The sequence below is a fragment of the Capricornis sumatraensis genome, chromosome 1 (assembly GCF_032405125.1).
Source record: "Capricornis sumatraensis isolate serow.1 chromosome 1, serow.2, whole genome shotgun sequence".
NCBI classification, from domain to species: domain Eukaryota; kingdom Metazoa; phylum Chordata; class Mammalia; order Artiodactyla; family Bovidae; genus Capricornis; species Capricornis sumatraensis.
This window is the reverse complement of record NC_091069.1, coordinates 90,622,379-90,644,082: the sequence shown is the minus strand read 5'-3', so window position 1 is coordinate 90,644,082 and position 21,704 is coordinate 90,622,379. Positions and strand designations below refer to the sequence as shown.

General features: G+C 41.5%; 1 protein-coding gene across 28 annotated transcripts in view; it reads left to right on the top strand.

Annotated features, from left to right (window-relative positions):
* LTBP1 (latent transforming growth factor beta binding protein 1) overlaps positions 1–21,704 on the top strand; it is a 456,525-nt gene that overhangs the window by 171,854 nt on the left and 262,967 nt on the right. For 22 of the 28 annotated variants that reach the window (XM_068988564.1, XM_068988501.1, XM_068988599.1 and 19 more), the window contains exon 1: positions 13,780–14,017. The exons of 1 other annotated variant lie outside the window; for it this stretch is intronic. In XM_068988564.1, the coding sequence (XP_068844665.1) occupies positions 13,795–14,017 (223 nt within the window). In that variant the 5' untranslated portion in view covers positions 13,780–13,794. Of the gene's footprint in view, positions 1–13,779; positions 14,018–21,704 lie in introns of those variants that run through there. 5 more of the 28 variants (XM_068988396.1, XM_068988377.1, XM_068988386.1 and 2 more) reach the window with 1 other exon arrangement.

Here is a 21,704-nt window from a genome sequence, read left to right as displayed (position 1 = left end):
AGTTGAGATGCGTGGGGTTCTCATTGCAGAGGCTTCTCGTTGTGGAGAGCCCATGCTGCAGGCGTATGGGCGCTAGTAGCTGAGGTGTGCAGGCTCAGTAGCTGTGGTGCTAGGGCTTAGTTGCCTGGTGGCGTGTGGAATCTTCCCAGGCCAGGGATCAAACCTGTGGTCCCTGCATTGGCAGCTGGATTCTTAACCACCAGACCACCAGGGAAGTCCTGGCAGGATTTTTTTTTAACTAAAATAATCCATACGCAAAATAAACCTTTCTAATAATCAGTGAGTTCCTATTGCTGTTTTCATCCATTTTGAGGTCCATTTTGATACCTCTCAGACAAAGTAAAGCAATCAGATCTTACCTGAAAATTGTGTACAGAGCAAAGTTGATAGTAGAATTTTACTTTATTATAGAGTTTTTAGTAATCATTATGATCATGAAAGCAAACATTTTGGGATGAAAATTTCCCATGTTTACAAGCTCTTTGGTGTTTTGCTCTATAATATATAACATCATGGGGAAAGTGTTGCTGGTCATTTGAGTTTTCCCACTAAGAGCTGACCGCATGTAATGATAACCTGTTGAATTTGCATATTTAACAGCTTATGAATCATATCCATACAAATTATTTCATATGGCCTCTGCCACAATCTTGTGTGGTAGATGAGCTGAATCGCATTATTGGGCATGTCTTTTTTCTACTCTTGTTTGAAAGATTTGGAGGGTGGAGCTAGTGAGGGGTTTCACTGTGTCCTATCTTGCTGAACTTCTGTTAGTTTCTTGGTGTGGGAGAGGGAGAGGGTGGTATGATTTGGGAGAATGGCATTGAAACATGTATAATATCATATATGAAATGAATCGCCAGTCCAGGTTCGATGCAAGATACTGGATGCTTGGGGCTGGTGCACTGAGACGAACCAGAGGGATGGTACAGGGAAGGAGGAGGGAGGGGGTTCAGGATGGGGAACACGTGTATACCTGTGGCGGATTCATGTTGATGTATGGCAAAACCAATACAGTTTTGTAAAGTAATTAACCTCCAATTAAAATAAATAAATTTATATTTTAAAAAAATTTTAACACTTATTCCATAAGACTGTTGTAAGAATGAGCTGAGAGGAAGGACACAACACTGCACGTTCTGCCAAATACATTGTTTGTGCTCCATTCTATGTTAATTTCTCTCCTTCATCCTATCCTTCCCTTATGTGCTCCATCTTGATTTTTCTCCTTCATTCCAACCTTTCCAAGTACTTAGTGTCATGTAATTTTCATAGTACTGCTCATTAAAAGTGTAGGAGAAGCATTGGGATTTTGAGGAAAGAATGGGGCTTGCACTGAACCCAGTTTCTATCATTTCCTAACAAAATGACTTTAGTCAAATTTCTGATGAATGTCTTTGTAGTTTCCTAGTCTGTGAAATGGCTATGAATTTGTTACTTTCATGGTTGTGGTGTGTATATGAACTTTGTAGCTTAGTAAGTGCTCAGTACATTTCATGCTGACAAAGGTCCGTATAGTCAAAACTGTGGTTTTTCCAGTGTCAGTATGGATATGAGAGTAGGGCCATAAAGAGGGCTGAGTGCCGAAGAATGAATGCTTTTGAACTGTGGTGTTGGACAAGACTCTTGAGAGTCCCTTGGACTGCAAGGAGATCCAACCAGTCAATCCTAAAAGAAATGAACCCTGAATATTCATTGGAAGGACTGATGCTGAAGCTCCAGCACTTTGGCCAACTGATGTGAAGAGCCAACTCATTAGAAAAGACCCTGATGCTGGGAAAGATTGAAGGCAGGAGGAGAAGGGGGTGGCAGAGGATAAGATGGTTGGATGGCATCACCAATTCAGCGCACAAAGGTTTGAGCAAGCTCCGGGAGATGGTGAAGGACAGTGAAGCCTGGTATGCTGCAATCCATCGGGTCGCAAAAAGTCAGACATGACTGAGCAACTGAACAACATGTTTCTTGAGTTCATCAATCATGCAGACAGTCCTCTGTACATTTAGAAAGGTCCATACATATTGTTTCTGTGTTCTCAGATCTATGCAAAAGGAGAAGAGAAGAAGAAGGGGTGTGTGTGTGTGTTTATATTATCTATTGGTGGGTAACAGATCATTCCAAATCTTAGTGGTTTAAAGCTACAAACATTATCTTATGGTTTCTGTGGGTTAGGAATCGAGAATCAACTTAGCTGATTGGTTCTGGCTCAGGTCCTTCTCTAGGGGAAATGCAGCAGTCATCTGAAGGCTTGTCTGAGGCTGGAAGATGTGCTTTCAGGATTGCTCAATCACATGGGGATTGGCAGGAGGCTTATTTTTTGTCACATGGGCCTCTCTGTAGAATCCTCGAGTATTCTCACAGCCTGGGAGTTGGCTTCCCTCAGAATGAGCGATCCAAGAAAGAGAGCAAGACAGAAGCTGCAGTGCGGTGCCTTTTATGATCTGGTCTCTGAAGTCACGTACTATCTTTTCTGCTTTATTCTGTTCTTTAGACATGAGTTGCTCAGACCAGTCCAGGCTCAAGGGGAGAGGAGTTGGACATCATCTCTTGAAGAAAGACATCAAAGAATTTGCAGACACATTTTAAAACTATCCATGTTCAATGGAAGAGGCATTATCTTGAAGAGAGTCAAAAGGAAAAAGTTGAAAATGAGTAACCTAAAAAGAATTAGCTGACAGCTGAAAAACTTACGATGTGTAGTTACACATCAGTAATTCATTTTTTATTGGCAACTAATCAGTTTTCAATTTTATTTATCACATGATACTAGAGCATAGTTAGATATAATATGACGACTCTGAGAAAAGGGATGTTTAGGCTGAAATCTTGCCTAATGATGAGATATATTGAATTTGGCAGTAATCCCTTGGGGAGAGTAGCTGGGGCCATTTGATGGAGTCATTTAAAAACTGAGCCAGAGGGAAATTTGTGCTGGGGAAAGAAGAAATGACAGAATTGGTGTTCTGCAAGCTTGAATATCCGTGATTCAATAGTTCAGAATTACTTGAGAGATTTAAAAAATGCTAGTTTTCTTCTATATAACTAATGTCTTCAATAGTTTTTTTCTTTCAGTTGAATCCATCAAACTTTGGAGGAGTTTTGATAGTTAACAAAAGTATTCATATGTTCAACTTACTTAGTACTTCTCAAATGGCGTTCTAATATATAATATTTATTTCCAGTGGGTTCTCATTACCTACATAAAAGCATTGCGATCTATCAGAGGCACATCAAGGTGTCTACTCCTGGCCTGGCAACTCCAGTGATTCAGAACGCCTGTCCAGGGTACAATAGGTTTTGACTTCCTTCTTTGCCGTATCTTTTGACTTTTTCTTTCAAGCAAAGTTAGCTTTTGTAAAGTGTAGCGGGTCGTTACCTTCTTTGTGTCTGCCTTTAATATAAGAGGGAAATTTCCAAGTGCCCTTGTGGAAATAATAGAACCTTGATGGCATTCAACTCCATTAATGTCTTGGGAATTCCAGCTGTTAGTTACTTGAGTAAAAGTCACTTCTCTGCCCTTTCCATTGTCTTTCTTCCCCTGTCTTCTCAGCCTGAGTTCATTTCCTTCCCCTGCATTCTTTCCCCTGTCACTCCCCTCTCGCCACATATTCTTTCCCATCCCCAAAAAGGGAGAATCACCAGGTGGGACGTATGTTAAAAATAGCAGGGGAGGATGAGAATACACACTGTTTTCTTTGGCTTGATTGTGGCCAAGGGAAGGCTGGAGGAGAGAAACATACATAAATAGAAGTGTGTGCAAAGAGCCAAGAAAAAGTCGAAGGTTGGAATGTTTGGTTGTGCCTAGTTTGGTGAGAATCATGAACGGGGGTGAAAGAATGAAGGGTGGACAGAAAGGAGGAAAGGTTTTCTGGGGGCGGGGAGGGAAGAGGAAGCTGAATGAGAAGGAAGCAGGTGTGTGAGTGAGGATGGTGGGACGGTCCTGCCTGCCTGATGTCTTGGCTATACGTGGTTGCTGAAGCTGAGGGAGATCGAATGAGGATGGGAAGGAGTCTTCATTTCCTTTGAAGGAGTTTGATTTTGTTGGGAATATATATATTTTTAACAATTGCTCAGACTATGTGGAATCCTAATTCTCCAAGTAGACAGTAGAGACCACTGGAGATTCTCATGAGGAATGTCCCCCACTTGATCAGGCTTGTGAACAAGCCATGAGATTTGTTCCTTGGTAAGCATGCAGCCCAGTAGATATGTATCCTTTTAGTCAGACTTGATTCTCATGTGCAAAACAAGCAGATGCTATTTATGGAAATGGTGAGTGATAGACCGATAACAAATGCCCTCATTGACTTCTCTTTGGAAAAACAACAAATGTGGGGATAAATAAAACCTAATTCTGTTCTAAAATTAAGGGACAGAAAATTTGAATCATGTAAAGCGTGTCTAGCCCCCTGCTTCTGCAAGGAGCCCACACAAAGTAGCCAGATCGAATGAGAGCTAGGGGTAGAAGACAGGTAAGCGTTTACTGCCCTGCAGCTTGTTCTTTTGATTCGGGGACAGTGGAGAAGTCCTCTTAAGCCTCTTTCACTGCCTTGGTCAGTGTGGAATCTAGAGAGTCGTGCTGCTGTGAAGGCTGATGTAGGCTGTTTGAGGGAAGTGGAGACTTTTCACATGAAAAAGTGCGTCTCTTCAATGGTATTTATCCCTCAGGAGATAACTCTTGAACATCTTGAACCACGATGCCAAAGAACTAAAAATCCCTAGGCAGACGCATGTGACCCTCACTAAGGGTGGTTGCCCTGATTGTCAGGATTCTAGCTAGATCCAGGCAGAGAGAGGCACCCTCAATTCAGGATTGAGAAAGTGGGTCTACTGTGCTCCTCCCAGTATTCTTTATCACTTTGAAAGTTATGAACTTAAGTCTTGTGTTTCTTCAACTCTGCAGTCACCGCATCTCAAATACCGCAGTTCAGTCTGGAGGGGCTGGTTCTCTGGTATTAAGGATTAGGAGCAGAGGAGAGATTCCCACGTGTTCTAGACAGGGTTTTTCAAGCCATGTTGAAGAAGGCACCATGGAATGATGGCCTGCTGCAGCTGTAGGACCCCAGAAATGAGGAGGGCACCCCATGACGGATGGCTGGTCAGTTGCTTGAATCCTCTCAGGGCCTATGATGTTAAACATATTTTACAGAAAAGATAAGAAAATGAAAATATCAGAGAGCCTTTGTTTTGCTAGTTCTCTACTTTAATTGCCAACTATATTTTCTTTTCCCAAATATGCTTGATAAGATTCTGCTGGGTGAGTAAACTACTTGTTGGCTAAAACTGAGTCTTTTTGACTATAAAATATATTGTGCCTTCAAACATTCTGGATTTTGTTTCAGGGATGAAAATAGACCTTTTATTGTATTTCTAGAGAAGAGAACCTAGGTTTGTTATTTAAGAAGGGAAAACTCCAAGGAGAAAAAGAAGAGATTATTAAAACAATCCTGAAGATTCAAGGTGTGCCTTTTAAATTCTTGCTGGGGATAGTGGAGTCTGGCTGGCAAAGCAAGATTGAAGTTGAGAAAATGTATGATTCTAAGTGAAAGTCTTGGTCCTTAAATCTCAAGTCAAGCTAAAACAAAGCTTAAATGAGTGAAATGGTGAATGAGACCCAACTCCTAAAATAAGTGGAAATTTGGAATGAAATCTACCATGTTTATTGCTGGATCTCTGCTTAGTTCCTCTGCCAGTCTCCCTGAACTGTGAACCAAAGTGTATTTCTCTTTCTGGGTGGATTTTATGGCTTAATGAAAATTCACATCTGTCTTGAAGAATCTGAGTAGAAGTGTTTCTAATTTCCTAGTTGTTCTTAGTCTAACAAAGAGAATGAATGCTAAGTAAATCAGAAATATATTCAAAAACGAAACTCCTTAGACATCGTCTTAAATTTTATTTATAAAATTAGTGGAAATTTCCATTATGTGTCATGTTGATTTTTGCATAATATGTTGTGAAATTTTGGGAGCAAGTAATTGTCTGTTTTTCCTTTGAAAAGGTTCTTGAGAAATTTCTATTTCCTGTTTGTTCAGTTATTCAGTCATTGGCATGTTTAATTGAAATTTTTTACTTTATGTCATTGACCATTTTGGGGTAACGTTTTAATGATTTTGGGAAAAATTTTTTTGTAATTATTGCAGGGTTTCCTGAATAACAACTGTGATTTCCCTTAATCTGGAACTTTTATGACTAAAATATTTTTTCTCTGACAAATACAGCATTAAATAAATGTTTTGAGGCCAAAGGTTTCATAGAAGTTTCTTTATTTTTTTAAATAAAATTACTGACAATTATCCCTTAGATAAATATTATTTCCTTCCTTCTCTGTCAGTGAAGTTTATTCATTCGATAATTCTTGAGCATTTGCTATGAGACACATGTTCAGTATTTAGTAGTGACCAGACACATTCCCGCCCTCATGGAGTCTGTGTTTAATGACAGTAGTGAAATACCAAATCTATAAAGTGTCTTTAGAATAAATAGGAAATGTACAACAAGGCACAGAAAGAATCAGTAATGGGGTGGTGTTGCAGTTTTATGCCTGGTAGTTGGGGAAAATCTTCTGGTCATGTGATGTTCTGGAGCAGTCTTGAAGGGGAGGAAGACACTGTGTATCTCTGGGGAAGCATATTCTAAACGGGGGGAATAAGAAGTTCCCTGAGACAGGAGTGTGCACAGTATTTGAAGAATAGCACAGAGGCTACAGTGAGTGGATTGGGAACAGGGGTAAGAGACATGGTCGGGTGTAGGGTGCTCACAGCTTGTGGAGAGCCCAGCAGGCCCTTGTGAGGTCTTTTGACTTGTATCCTGAATGAGATGGGAGGTCACTGAAGTGAGGAGTGCCATGATTTGACTGCCAAACATTTAAGGGTGCTCCGAATGCTGTGTGGGTAAAAGCTGTAGGAAGGCAGAGTCTCCCAGAGTCAAGCTGGGAGACGTGAAATAATCCAGACAGAAGATGATAGTGAATTGCACCAAAGTGTTTGCCATGAAGGTGGTGAGAACTTACTCCCCTGGACATAGAGCTAACAGGACTTGCATGTCGTACTGTATCTCACATAACCGAAAAAGGATCAAGAATAGATTTGCCATTTTCAGAGATAGGGGAAGACTTGAAGAGGGACAGATTAGATTGTGGGTTCAGGAAAGAACCAGAGCTTAATTTTGAATGTTTGCTTGAGATGACCACTAAACTTTAGACACCTGCCTGGCAGAATCCTGGAAGCAGCTGTACACTTGCGTACTTGGATATATACATAAACACACACATCTCCAGTTCCTATATGCACATATACAAGATTGAGGGGGTCCAGGCCAGAGTTAAACATTCTCTATCCAGAAATCTGTATAAGGCATCTAAATCCATGAGGTAGGATGATGGCATCTGGCAAGTCAATATAGGAGGGAAAGGGCTATAGAGATAGAGCTCTGGAGCCTTCTCCTGAACAGAATCAGGAAGAGCAGGAGCCAGCGAGGTAGGAGAAAACCATAAGAGGACAGGGTAACCTAGAAGCCAAGTAAAGAAAGTGTATCATGAACCAGAGTGGTTCTTCTGTGTCAGACAGGCTGAAGGTTTGACTCATAAGGAGCTAGAGGATTTACTGTTGGATTTGAAGGCCAGTGGTGACCTTCACTGGAGCAGCTTTGAAGTGTTGACAGCAAGAGCTTGGCTCTGGCATGTTCAAGAGAGAATGGGAGGGGAGGTGGTGGAGGCAACCAGCAGAGCCTCTCTTCAGAGGGGTTTGGCTGTAAGGAGAGCTGGGAAACAGAGCGGTACCTGCCAGGGAATGGAATGGGGACGATGAGAGGAGACGTGTTCTTGACAGATGGTACGTGGTACAGCAGGTGTGCCTGCTAATGGGAACAAACAGGGAGGAAGTCTTTGGGCAAGAGGGGAAGGGGATCCATTGCTTTAATGGACAGTTGGTCTTAGGAAGGCCCACCTCCTTTATTGGGAGAAAGGCAGGATTCCTGTCGATTCAGGAAAGTTGGTAGCCTAGCTTTGTAGCTTCTCTTTTCTCCATGAAATAATAAGTGAAGTCACACTTGAGCACACCTAGTTAATTAGCTGCAGCATTTCTGCCAAATGAATATTTTGGGAACTGTATTTACATTTTTAAACATGGCATATGTTTAGTACCTGCTTTATGAGAAATAAGCCATTCTTCAAGAAACTCAGAACATATCCAGAAATGTATTCTTAAATGATTTAATATACTTGCTTCCTTTGCCTCTTTATATATCTGTCTTCTTACATGTTTAAAAATGTAAGGAAATCATAGAGGCCTCTGTAAGAGGTGAGGAACTGGTACAGTTTCCTTTAGTGAATATTAAGGGAGCATTGAAAGGAGGGGGCAGATGGTTTAGTTTATATTACCTGTGTAGCAACTATATCTCCCTTCATTCAGTTAGTTCTCTGTGGAAGAACTCCAAGAGATGGTGCTGGACTGTAACCCTAGATTCTCATCTGAGAAAGTGCCCACAGCAGAACTGCTGCTACTGCTGCTAAGTCGCTTCAGTCATGTCCGACTCTTGTGACCCCATAGACGGCAGCCCACCAGGCTCCCCCGTCCCTGGGATTCTCTAGGCAAGAACACTGGAGTGGGGTGCCATTTCCTTCTCCAATGCATGAAAGTGAAAAGTCAAAGTGAAGTCGCTCAGTTATGTCCGACTCTTCACGACCTCATGGACTGCAGCCCACCAGGCTCCTCCATCCATGGGATTTTCCAGGCAAGAATACTGGAGTGGGGTGCCATTGCCTTCTCCACACAGCAGAACTAGTTACCTCTATTTCCCTCTTGAAGAATTTTCCAAGACTGGGGCAACCTGATGAAGTAATAGATTTGATACATATCTGTTTACATAGCACCTTTCTTGAGAACGGCTTACTCTATTGGCATTATTTTAGTAGTCCAGGAGGAGTTAAGCAAGGCCGGAGAGCTGAACAATCAAGTCCTGTTATTCTAAGCATTATTTAATGTGTTTATGATTTGTCCTTCAAAGAATCCTTGGCCTGGGGGCAGGCAGAGGGTTGCAAAGCTGGAGAATGAGCTTTTCACTTCATTTCTTTCCCACATGACCTGGGTATTGAATCAGCTCCTCAGTCTCTTTAAATAGGTCCCTGACCCCCAGGCAGGATGGTGCCTTGTCAACATGGAGACGATGCTTCTCCTTCCGAGGATGTTGCTGGTGCTGGTTGGCCCCTTTTGTTGACGTTGGGTGAGGGCTGAGTCACAGCATTCTGGTTGGATGCGAGGAGACACACTTGTTCATGACCTCTGATGTGAGTCTTGAACTTGTTATATTTATTTCTTTGGCTGGCTTTGCTTTTGGTCACATCCTAGTTTAATGACTGAAAGATGGCAGCTGTGCTTTTTTCTAGACTGAAGTCCATTTGTCAAGGACAGTGTTCGCATTTTCAAGTTTTGCTCTGTTGCTAGGATTGGGAAGCAGAAATGAAAGGTTTTTGTACTGGGGAGGGTATCGGCCTTGCTTCCACCCCATTTGTCTTTCAGTCTGAATGTCTGTGGTTTGTTTTAACCCATGTGCCAGCACCTCTTCTTGGTGGTGTGAATGCACACAGGGTCTGGCAGGATCTGTGAACGGGATGTTGACTCTCGAGTGTCTTGATTAACTGACTCGGAGGCTCAGTGGAGGTAATATGTTGCTTTGGGCAATCTGTTTCTAGCCAAGGACTCTAAAACCCAAAGCGCCTGGTCAAGATTTCTGGGGCTGATTTACCTACGAGGATCTACAAATTACATGTTTTTGCCAGAGGGACTAGGCATGAAAGCTGTGCCAGCAGTTGCCCTATTAACTTTCCGACTGGGCTGACTTTGGCTTCAGAGATTTGAAATACTTCAGTCAGCCAATGGGTGCAGCTAGGGATGGTCGTCTCCCACTGATCTGAACCGTGGGCTTCACTTTTCATCACTCGTAAACCCAGTGGTGGACCAGAGAGACCTGTGAGCCCCTGGTCTCTGTGGAGTGGTTTAGTCATCCTTTGAGTCACTTTGTTCAATCCACATTTAGTGGGTTACCTACTTTATTCCCTTGTGGCTCAGCTGGTAAAGAATCTTCCTGCAGTGCGGGAGACCTGGGTTCTATCCCTGGGCTGGGAAGATCCCCTGGAGGAGGGAAAGGCTACCCACTCCAGTATTCTGGCCTGCAGAATCCCATGGACTTATAGTCCTTGGGGTCGCAAAGAGTCGGACACAACTGAGCGACTTTCACTTTGTCTTTCACAGGACCCTTGGTTATTAAGTTATTCAAGGCATTTGAGGGAGATGCCTCTTAAAGACCAAATGAATTCCCACTGAACTCTTGAGAGATGAGTAAATTCAGCTCATCACATGCCAAGAATTTCAAACTCAGTTCTGTATCTTGTGTGTACTTACTTGTGAAACTTACTCTTCACATAATACCCTAGATATGATGAAATAATTTTAAAGAAGTGGAAATGATTTGAAAGGAGTGAACACAGGTAAGACTATTTTCTAATGCATTTAATGTCTACAGAGATCCTCTGAGAGCTCTGGATGACAAAATGTCAAACAGTTGAGTTTTTCAGTATTGATTTTGAGATTGATGTGGAAAACTAAAACTAATTATAGTGAAGAAATATTATAAATGTTTTCTGTAGACACAGGATCCACTGAGAATACAAATGTCTGTTTTAGAATTAGATTACTTATAGCAGAATACTTATGAAACACAAGGAGGGAAATATATATCTTCTGCTTCCAAGAAATTGTGAGTGTTAAAAACTCAGAATTAAGTCATGTGAAACTGTCTCTGTCTTTTGAAAATACAGATAATTCTAGGCCAAAAAGATTTTTTTTGGCAAAGAAACATACTAAAAACAATAGGCCTAGAGAATCTCAAGTGCCTATAAAGTGACTACTGTAGCTGGAAGGTAAAATGGGAATAATGATGAAGGGCTTGCTTTCTTTGGATGTCTGAGTTCACCTAAGTGAGCATAATTTAGGTAATGCTATGGGCATCTGCATGGCAGCTGCTGGTACTACGAGTTAATGCCAGAGAAGACAAAATATTTGGCACACCATTTTCATCTTCATTATTGTACTAGGAGCCAGAAAAAATAGAAGTTTATATTCTTTTGAAGTGGGACGATGTTGTCTCTTTTTTTCCCCCTGGGCTTCACACACTTAGACACACAAAGTATTCTCAAGATATTTGTAAGCGTGGTCTGACAACTTAAGCTGATTTTTTTTTTTCCTTCTACTGTAAAAAAAAAAAAAAAATCAAACTAGGTGAGTTTTGTCTGTTTTAGAATCAGCATTCCATTGTAGTTTTGAAAATGTATGAGGTGGCTCAGATGGTAAAGAATCCTGCAATGCAGGAGACCAGGGTTAGATCCCTGAGTTGGGACAATCCCCTGAAGAAGGGCATGGCAACACACATTCTTGCCTGGAGAACTGAATGGACAGAGGAGCCTGGTGGGCTATAGTCCATAGGGTCGCAAAGAGTCGACATGACTGAGCGACTAACACACTTTCACTTTCACTTTCAATGCCCAAATTTTAAATATCCTGAAAGCATGTAAAGCACTGGTTTGAATACTGTTTCTTTAAATAAAGTTTTATTGGAACATAGCCACACTCATTCATTGACAAACAGTTTTTCACAGTCTGCTTTCCTGCTACCGCAGCAGAGTTGAGTGGTTGCAGCAGAGTCCTGTAGGCTTACGACTCTAAAATCTTCAGTGTAGCTATTTGTAGAAAAAGTTTCTGGGTGCCTTCTTGGAAGGGGCTGGAAGACCTGGTAGGCCACTAAGATACCTCCCCACCCCAGAGTATGTATCCTGATCTGTGTTAGAACCACTGGTGAATGAGAAACGGTCTTAGAAAAACATTTGAAAAGAATTGACGGTATTTCTACTCCAGAAGAATCGTTTTCGTTTCAGTGAGAGGGCCAACCCAAGCGGATCTTCTCAGATCCCTTGTAACGTCAGCCTTCTTGGCTTCTGATGTAGTATCTTTGACGAGTTGAAGGGCTGCCATGTGGAAGAGGCATTAGATCGTGAGGGGAGGTGAACTAGAATTAATGAGTATAGCCGACTGTGAGGATATAACTTCAACTTAAGAATCGCATTTGTGAGAAACAGCCCATGACTAGAATGTGCCATCTTATGGGTAATGAGCTCCCTGTTCCTACAGATGTTCAAATAAAAGAAGTCAGAATATATCTGAAGCCCCATTCTAACCTTGAAATTCTGATGGCTCCTTTGGTTTAATGTTTTTGTTTCCAAGCCCAGATTTGACCACGTTTTGTTGAGGGCCTATGGAGGCTTCTTGGGTGATTGTCTGAAAATACAATCCTTGTCAAACCAAAGCAGTGTAAAGGGGGAAGAATCTCTTCTGTTGGGCAGGGGATAGCAGGAGATAGGCTGACCCAAAGGCAGGCTTTTCCTATGGCGACAGCAGTAACACAGTGACACCAGGAAGAGCACTGCTTCCAACCAGCCTTAAAGCTTCAGAGAAGAATAACCTCTCTTCCACTTTCTTGAGCTGCTGCTACCATCTTTGTTTTCTGCCTAGGCCCCTGGGAAGTGAAAGAACCTGGCTGGGGACATTTCACAAATGTGGATATCCAAATAGGGTTTCTGTATTGTGCTTTGCCAGAGTTTAAACTGGGGCTTGGCTGCAAGTGGCAGTTCTGGATGAAGTCATCTCTTTTCTGTGCAGCTCTGTTGTTACCACACATAAGCAGCTGTAAATACAGAAATGCATCAGTGGCTGTGTTCCAATAAAACTTTATTTACAAAAACAGACAGTGGGCCAGATTTGATCCCGGGGCCATAGCTTGCTGACCCCTGATAAACAGGGCAAGCTAAAACTGGCTGGAAAATATCAGTTCTAGTTCTCTCAGATTTTGGAGAAAGGGTGAGATGACAGGTCCAAGATCACAGGACGGTAGAGCCAGGATTACCACGCAGAATCTGACTTGAAGATGAGTGCCAATTCTATGATGTTGTGCTGCCCCTGCCTTATAACAGGTGATAGCACCTGTTTTTTTTTTTTTTTTTAAGGGCTGTATGAGTGAAAGAAATACCTGCTTTAGGTGGCGTGTGAAGAGCCACAGTGAGAGCTCTGGGATGGCATTTTAACAGAGGCCAACCTTTTAGCCCCAGGGACTTGGCCTCCCTTTTTTTTTAGATGGACCTTGTTCACAGTAAAACAAAATATAAGTTGAAAAATTTTCTATGGAGAAAGAGTGCCCCAGAGTTGTGAAAAAGCACTGGGCTCCTGCAGCTGCGTCACAGGATTTGATCACTTCAGCTGGGAGTGCCAGGAGATTTGAGACAGATGTTTTCAGACATGCCGCATGCCTAAAACATTTCCAGGGGTCGGGCTGCAAATAGTGACTTAATAAGTGGAGGAACAGGGAAAGTATGCAAGTCGAGGACACAGGAGTTTATTCAGCACTAGGTGCACGGCCAACCTCTGTGCGTTACATCTGCCTGTCAGGGCTGGCTCTTTCATCTGTCGTGCCCTCCGTACTGCTCTTTGTCTGCCCGTGAATAAAGTGCAGCATTGTGGTTAGTAATCCCACTCCAGTGACTCGACTTCAAATGTGGTTTTGGAGTGCATCCCAGAGTTCTGTTTGCTAAGCTTCCTACTCCTGTTTCAGAGACACCACTGGATACAGAGCAGCGAGCACTGAAGGCTTCCCTCTTTCCTTAAACCTGTCGGGTTGTGGGCTCTCTCTTTCCCCTTCTCCCTCCTTTCCTTTCTCTTTTTCCTTTTTTTTTTTTAAACCTTCCAAGGCAAGTTCATGGATACTAAGCTGATGTGTTTGTTGTTCTTTTTCTCTCTGCCTCCACTCCTAGTGAGTAACCACACTGGCCGCATCAAGGTGGTCTTTACTCCGAGCATCTGTAAAGTGACCTGCACCAAGGGCAGCTGTCAGAACAGCTGTGAGAAGGGGAACACCACCACTCTCATTAGTGAGAATGGTCACGCTGCCGACACCCTGACAGCCACGAACTTCCGAGTGGGTGAGTTCCTCCACGGTCCCTAACTGTCCTGACCGACTAGAGTTTTATGAGATCGTAGCATTTAGACACCCCCTCCATTCACACTGCTCTCTGCTTGAATGGGTTTCTGTCTACCAGTACGAATACGCTGCCTTCACGAGATCTTTTAAATTACTTTCGGAATCATTTTTAACTTGGTTTTTGGTTTCTGAGAGAGATGGCAAGGAGAGTATTACCCTTGGTTACTTATCATGGACACAGCCTGTGGTGATGGGGAGGTATCAGGGGACAGGAGGAAAGAGACTTTAAGTTAAGACCTCAATGAACAGCTTGCATTGATCCATTTCAAATTTTATCTGCTCGGTGATAAGTCGAATTTATGTTAGATTTGACTCGTGAGGAAATTTGGATGGTGGTGATGAAACTTTTATAAATAGCCAGGTTCTAAAAAATTTCTTAAAATTGTCAAATATGTGTGTTTCAGTTGTAGAAAGGGACACAGATTTGCATCTTTTGCCACGTTTCTGCTGTGTATCAAAAGGCAAAATTATAAGTTTGATGTATGACATGGATTTGGGGGAAGATATGCGCCTGGATTACTTTCAGCACTTAAAATCTTTTAATCTTTCATAATCTAAATATGAACTATGGTAGTTACTGCAAAAAGGCTTTTCCTTTTACATTCTTGTTTCTTTTTACTACTTTGTAAATGGAGAAAGTATTGCGGTCCACTGAATGCTGTCACACTGCCATGTTGTCATTCAATACGGTATTTTTGTCACGGAAAAATGTCTTTTATTATTTTTTGACCAATTATGGTTTGCCATGTGTACTCAAATAATCACAGACACCCACGTTACTTTATGAGTTACTCACAAGAATAACCCAAATGTCAGACAGATAATAACACTGGCTAGATCTGGTCTTTTTATGGAATATTGCTGTTTAGTCTTGGGAGCATGTGTCTAGGGGGTGGGGGGTATGTCTATTTCAAACTGATTTCCATCAAGACAAAATACTAGGAGGCAGTTTAAGTCCTCATTAGCTCTTTGATTATCCTGCTGCTATATTGTGACTCGGGTTTCTTTGGAGGTTGAAGCACTGTTCTTGATAGTCTATACTTGGGAAAAACATGTGCCCATAGATACTATTTAAAGGGGTACTGTTAATTTCCTGGTGATGATAGGGCTACTTCGGACATATTTTTAAGAAGAATTTAGCTGCTGGGTGCCAAATGGCATATTATGCTTTAGCAGGGCAGAGAGCTGAGTCTAATGGGAAGTGTGTTTAAACTGATGATTGGGAAAATTGGATTTTAATCCTGGTGCTGCTGCTAACTAGCTAATCCATGGGATGTGACAGTTAATATTTCTGGACCTTAGTTTCTCTCGCCCATAAAATAAATGGTTTATATTTAGTGGCGTCTAAAATTCAGTCCACCTTTAAAACCTTAGGACTTCTTCTTTATCAGTAATAAGCAAAGCTGTTTTTTTGGCTTTTTTGGAGGGCTATAGACAAGGGTGGGGAAAAGAAATTCCCAATTAGGTTATTATGAGCTGAATGGCTTTTTTCCATTTTTACTTTCCTTGAGTGCCTTCCTTATTCTCATTGCTTTTCTTCCTTTTCCATCATCGATAATGTCTGCTTCTCTTCCTTTTGTCTCTTTTCATAAACCTTTACAGTAGAAATGACAGAGTAATTGGGTGGGTGGTAATTTTTTGGCTTATGGTGTATTCACTTCGAAACTAAATATTTGAAGGCTTTGAGAAGCAGAGGAAGTCTACTTGTTAAAACACGCTGCACGCTTTCCTCTCTGGCATTTAAGCAGATGTGTAGGAACAGGATACACACAGCCTGTTCAAAATACAAAACGGAGCACAGCTATTTACTGAAAAATCTCAGAACCAAAACTCAACTCTGCCACAAAAGGATTGACAAAGTAGTTTGATTTTAAGAAGGAATAATAAAAGGGAGAGGGCAGAGTAATGAATAGTTTCATGTCGGAAATCATGGGAAATGTTTCATTTATACCCTGAGCTGTTTCTCTTCTCTACTTTAATTCCAGTACAGGGTGATTTGACGGACAAGTTTTTAAAATTATTTTGTTCAAGACGGTAATTTTGTAGAATTTGGAGATTATGATTTGCTAGAAGTAGAGAATTTCAGACATTCCTTTTTAGGCATCTAAGATATCTTCTTGCGATTTACTTGTTCAAGATGATTTTATTGTAGAAAGTGATTTTCTAATTGGTTTTCCTCACTGTGTATATGAACTATCTATATCTATATATATATGCACACAGTGTGTGAAATCTTTTGACAAATAAGATGTGTTACATGGAAAATAGTGGTTTGAGGAAAATTCAAAATGTAATTTGTCAGCTACTTTTGGGCCTCTGATGTTTAAGGCTACTGCAGTGTGGGGCCAGAGAATAAATATTTTAGACTTTGCAGCCCGCACAGTGTGTGTCACACTCTGTCCTATGTGGTCTGGTGACAACAGCCGTAGATGGTAGGTATGGGAATGGGCGTGGCTGCCTTGTACAAGCCTTCGATGGGCTGAATTTGACTCTAGTGCCAGCATTTGCTGACTCCTGCCCCCAAAGAGTAAAAAAAAATATATATATATATATATATATAGGGAAAACAATATAGATTTCGTAATTAAGGTACCTTAATTAAATAATCCATTTTGATGATCAGAATAGCAGAAACAAGTTTTAACATTTCCATGGTGACGTCCAGGTAGAACAGACATTGGTGTCACCATATTTTTGGACAAGGAAGCTGAGGCACATTGGCTTCAGTGAGTCTCCCTTCAGTACGCAAGTCAGCCAGCTGGGGCTAGAGCCCAGGCCTCCTCGTGTCTGCCTTACTTCCCTGGCGTCTGACTGTAGGAGGGATAAAGTAAAGGAAGAACCGAGGGAGTTAGGTTTTCTGAGAAGGCTGGATGCTACAACAGAGAATAAGCAACCGGTATTTAAGAGCCCTGGATTTGAACACTGGCTTCTCCGTGTCCTTTGGTCGTGCTCATCTGGCTCTCGGTCCTTTCCTGGTCCAGGTCACTCGTCCACACAATGCAGGCGATAGTGGGTAGGGTGAGAGTTATAGCAGGCACAGGGGTGACATTGGTTCCTTCTTTTTGTTGAGAGGGGAATGCACCCTATGACATGTGGAATCTTAGTTCCCCACCAGGGATCAAACCCACACCCCCTGCAACAGAAGCGCAGAGTCTTAACCGTTTGACCGCCAGGGCAGTCCCCTCCTTCTTTTATTTTTGGTGCTGCTTCTGTGTTGTCTTTCTGGTCTGTCGTGACCGGCAGTCTGGGCTGCTCAGATATGAGAAGCAGGTGCTTTTCTCGTGACCGTTAAGCATATAGTCTCTTTTCCTGGTAATTCAGTGGGAGAAATAACTATAACTTCTACTTAATTTGACTCTAAAAGTGAAGCCTGAATGAAGATGATGTCCACAAGAAATACTCTGAGATTCTAGGATAAACTCTGTTTTGTGAATGTGATGTTGACATGATATAATAGAATACTTGCATTAAGTGGAATCCCCTGTGAAGCAAACTCTAAATATGACTCTTTTTTGGAGGCGCACTTCCTTGCACTTTCCTGCCTTTACCTTGCTCTCTCTCTCTCTCTCTTTTTTTTTTTTTTTTGATAAAAACAATCTCACAGCATTTTTTGTCATCTGGTAATAACATGCTGTTGCTGCTGAGTCGCAGAGAGTCCTGTTTGACTCTTTGTGACCCTATGGACTATAACCCACCAGGCTCCTCTCTCCATGGGGATTCTCCAGGCAAGAATACTGCAGTGGGTTGCCATGCCCTCCTCCAGAGGGTAATAACACGAGAGTGAGCTAAACAATATGAATACATGTTTTAGAACATGTCTAACGAAGGATCCCTAAAAAACACACCGTATTGCCAAGTGATCTGTCACTCCACTGATCATTCCTAGTTGGAGACACTGCGGTGCAGAGTAATGTTTCTCTCCTTTTAGCATGATCTGACCCAGTTTTCTTGAGTTTTAGAAAGAATCTCTTCTTTATCATCTAATGTGAGTTCATATGCTCATCAAAACCAATGATACACCCCTCTATATGCTTGTTCACTTGCTCGTAAAGCTACACCTGAATCTGGGATCTATTTGCAAGAGTCTGAAGATGAGATCGATGGACTGCGCCGTCACCTTTTTCACCATCTGGCCCTGGGCCTGGTGTGCCATGGCGGAAGCTCTCAGAAACCACACAGCCCTGCACACTATCTGAAAAAGCAGCTTTGGAATAGAAAGTGCCTTTGCCTTTTTTCCAAGATGAAAGCATATCCCAAGTTGGGTGGGCCAGCAGGTTAACTGTTGTTTGTTTTAATGGATTCTTTGCATTTCATGGGGATGTAATGAAGATGACCTCCAGGGACTTTTAAGTTGTTGTTTATAGTTATAAGTTCTTCTAATAAGAAGAATATAGAAACTCTATGTTGTCACAACCAGAATATTTCAAATAAAATAATACTGTTGTTTGGCATAACTTACTTGCAGAGAGAGTGTGAAAGGCAATCATGATTGCTAAACTAGCACATGTGGTTTCTGTGATGCTGTTTACTTCAAGGAGAACATAAGGGACTCATGTTCTGTTAGCACCAATTGAATACTGACAAAAAGTATTTGATAATGTATGGGTTGGCCAAAAAGTTTGTTCGGGTTAATGGACAAACCCAAATGAACTTTTTGGCTAACCTAATAAGAACTATGATCCCATGTTATTTCGTTTGGCTCCTGTTTCCCCTGAGAGAGATAAACATCCATATTTTGTAGATATGAGTTCCAAGGCTTTAGTGGTTTGGTAAAAGATGTCTTTAAGTCAGGTTTTCTTATTCCAGAGTCTAAAAGCCTCTTATCCTCCTGTGGTGCCTCCTATGTTAAGGAATCAGGTAGACAACACTGTGCTAGAATTTCCATAACAAAAAAATATCATAAAGCTGCCCTCTAAAAGCTTATGCTTTGAGGCAGTGATGAGGAATGTGTGTAAATAACCCCCGTTTAAGGTAGAAAATGCATAGCAGGACCCCAAAGGAGGAGATACCACTTCTAGCTGAGGAAGAATACTTTGAGAGAGAAGGGATGGCATGTGACTTTTCTGTTTAGTTTTTCATGGTCTCCTTAGCTGCTAAACCTGTTGGCTTCTAGGAGGAGCTGGGTAGATGCTTGTTGTCTGATGCTAGACTGATGGGGATGATGCAGCTTGACACGGTGATACATCCCCAAATAAGGATGGATGGGAAGGAAGAATGAACCCTTTAGACTGAGACCTGGAAACAAGAGGTCACAGGTGGTATATGGAAATTGAGAGGAGTTACATATAAACTCAAAAGGTGGTAATATACTAGATGACAGGGCTGGCAAGGTAGACTGGAGCAAGGCCATGGAGCACCTTGAATTTCAAGCTTAAGCATTTGGATTTTAGTCTTTCAGAACTAAGAGAGTTCTCTGAAAAGGTTATCATTTTGAAGAAGAGAGAGGGAAAGTTTCTCAGTTTTTTATGCAGGAAACTAGTGGTCTAATTATCTAAGCTCTGAACAGCCCATAATAATGACAACAGCCTCTAGCCACTTTCACCTGTTTTGAGGTTGGTTTGCTGCCCTACACTGGGGATCTCCCCATGTATGGCACAAAGCCATCTCAACACTATAGTGTTGTGGGGTGGAAAGGAAGCCTCCATGATGATACACTCATTATGTAGGTTCTCCTCATAAGGATGGAAGGAAATTCACTCTTAATGAGGCATTAAATAAACCAGCACCACTGCTTAGGATGGAGAAGCCTTGAGACTTTTGGGGGAGCAGCTTAGTTCAGACACTCAGTCCTTCACCTTCTTGTCGTTGTTCAGATCCCTTGACAGTCATCCAGCACAGAAACCAGGGGAAAGCAACATGTCACTCTTTGAACTGGCACATATATTTCCTCCTTAATGCATTATACAGACTTTATGTTTTTGAAAGATGAGCCAGTATAATACTAAGAAAATGGTTGCTTTCATTTGGACAATTTAGAGTGGTTATGAACTTGTCCAACTACTCTGAAATATATTTGGCATATTATCTTGTAATACTGAGCAAATATCATAATACAGAGCATTTCCTTTATTTAAGCTGTGAAGCATCCATAAAAGGCTTTGCACTGGGGACATTAATTTATCTCATATATACTTATTGAACACCCACTGTGTTGCCAGGGACTGGTTTAGGCCTTAGGAATATAGCAATGAACAAGATAGGCGAAGTCCTTGCTCTCCTGCTACATTAAAAATATGTTGCAATACAACGTATGAACCTTAGGACATTATGCTGAGTGAAATGAGCTAATCATGAGAAGACAAATATCATGATTCCACTTATGAAATGCTTAGAATAATCAGATTCTTAGAGAGAGTAGTAGTAGTTGTTGCTGGCGTTGGTGAAAGCGGGGAAATAAGGAATTATTTCATGAGTACCAACTTTCTGTTTGAAGGTAACAATCAAGAGATTATATGAATATACTTACCACTACTGAACTGTACACTTAGAAATGGTGAAGATAGTAAATTTTATGTCACATATATTCAACCTAAATTTAAAAAACTACAAACTAGTGAGTGTACTCTCCAAGAGGGTATTGCAAATCCTAAAAGATGATGCAGTTAAAATGCTGCATTTAATATGCCAGCAAATTTGGAAAACTCAGCAGTGGCCACAGGACTGGAAAAGGTGAGTTTTCATTCTAATCCCAAAGAAAAGCGATGCCAAAAAATATTCAAACTACCACACAATTGCACTCATTTCACACTCTAGCAAAGTAATGCTCAAAATTCTCCAAGCCAGGTTTCAACAGTATGTGAACCAAGAACTTCCACATTTTCCAGAACTTCCAGTTCACGCTGGATTTAGGAAAGGCAGAGGAACCAGATATCAAATTGCCGACATCCGCTGGATCATCAAAAAAGCAAGAGAATTCCAGAAAACCATCTACTTCTGCTTTATTGACTATGCCAAAGCGTTTGACTGTGTGGATCACAACGAACTGTGGAAAATTCTTCAAGAGATGGGAATACCAGATGGGAATATACCTTACCTGCCTCCTGAGAAATCTGTATGCAGGTCAAGAAGCAAGTTAGAACTGGACATGGAATAACAGACTGGTTCCAAATTGGGAAAGGAGTAAATTAAGGCTGTATATTGTCACCCTGTTTATTTAACTTATATGCAAAGTACATCATGAGAAATGCAGGGCTGGATGAAGCACAGGCTGGAATCAAGATTGCCGGGAGAAATATCAATAACCTCAGATATGCAGGTGACCCCACCTTCATGGCAGAAAGTGAAGAAGAACTAAAGAGCCTCTTGATGAAAGTGAAAGAGGAGAGTGAAAAAGCTGGCTTAAAACTCAACATTCAGAAAACTAAGATCATGGCATCCAGTCCAATCACTTCATGGCAAATTGGTGGGGAAACAATGGAAACAGTGAGAGACTTTATTTTTAGGGGGCTCCAAAATCACTGCAGATGGTGACTGCAGCCATGAAATTAAGAGACACTTGCTCCTTGCAAGAAAAGCCATGAAAAATGTAGATAGCATACTAAAAAGCAGAAACATCACTTTGCCAACAAAGGTCTATCTAGTCAAAGCTATGGTTTTTCTAAGTCGTCATGTATGGATATGAGAACTGG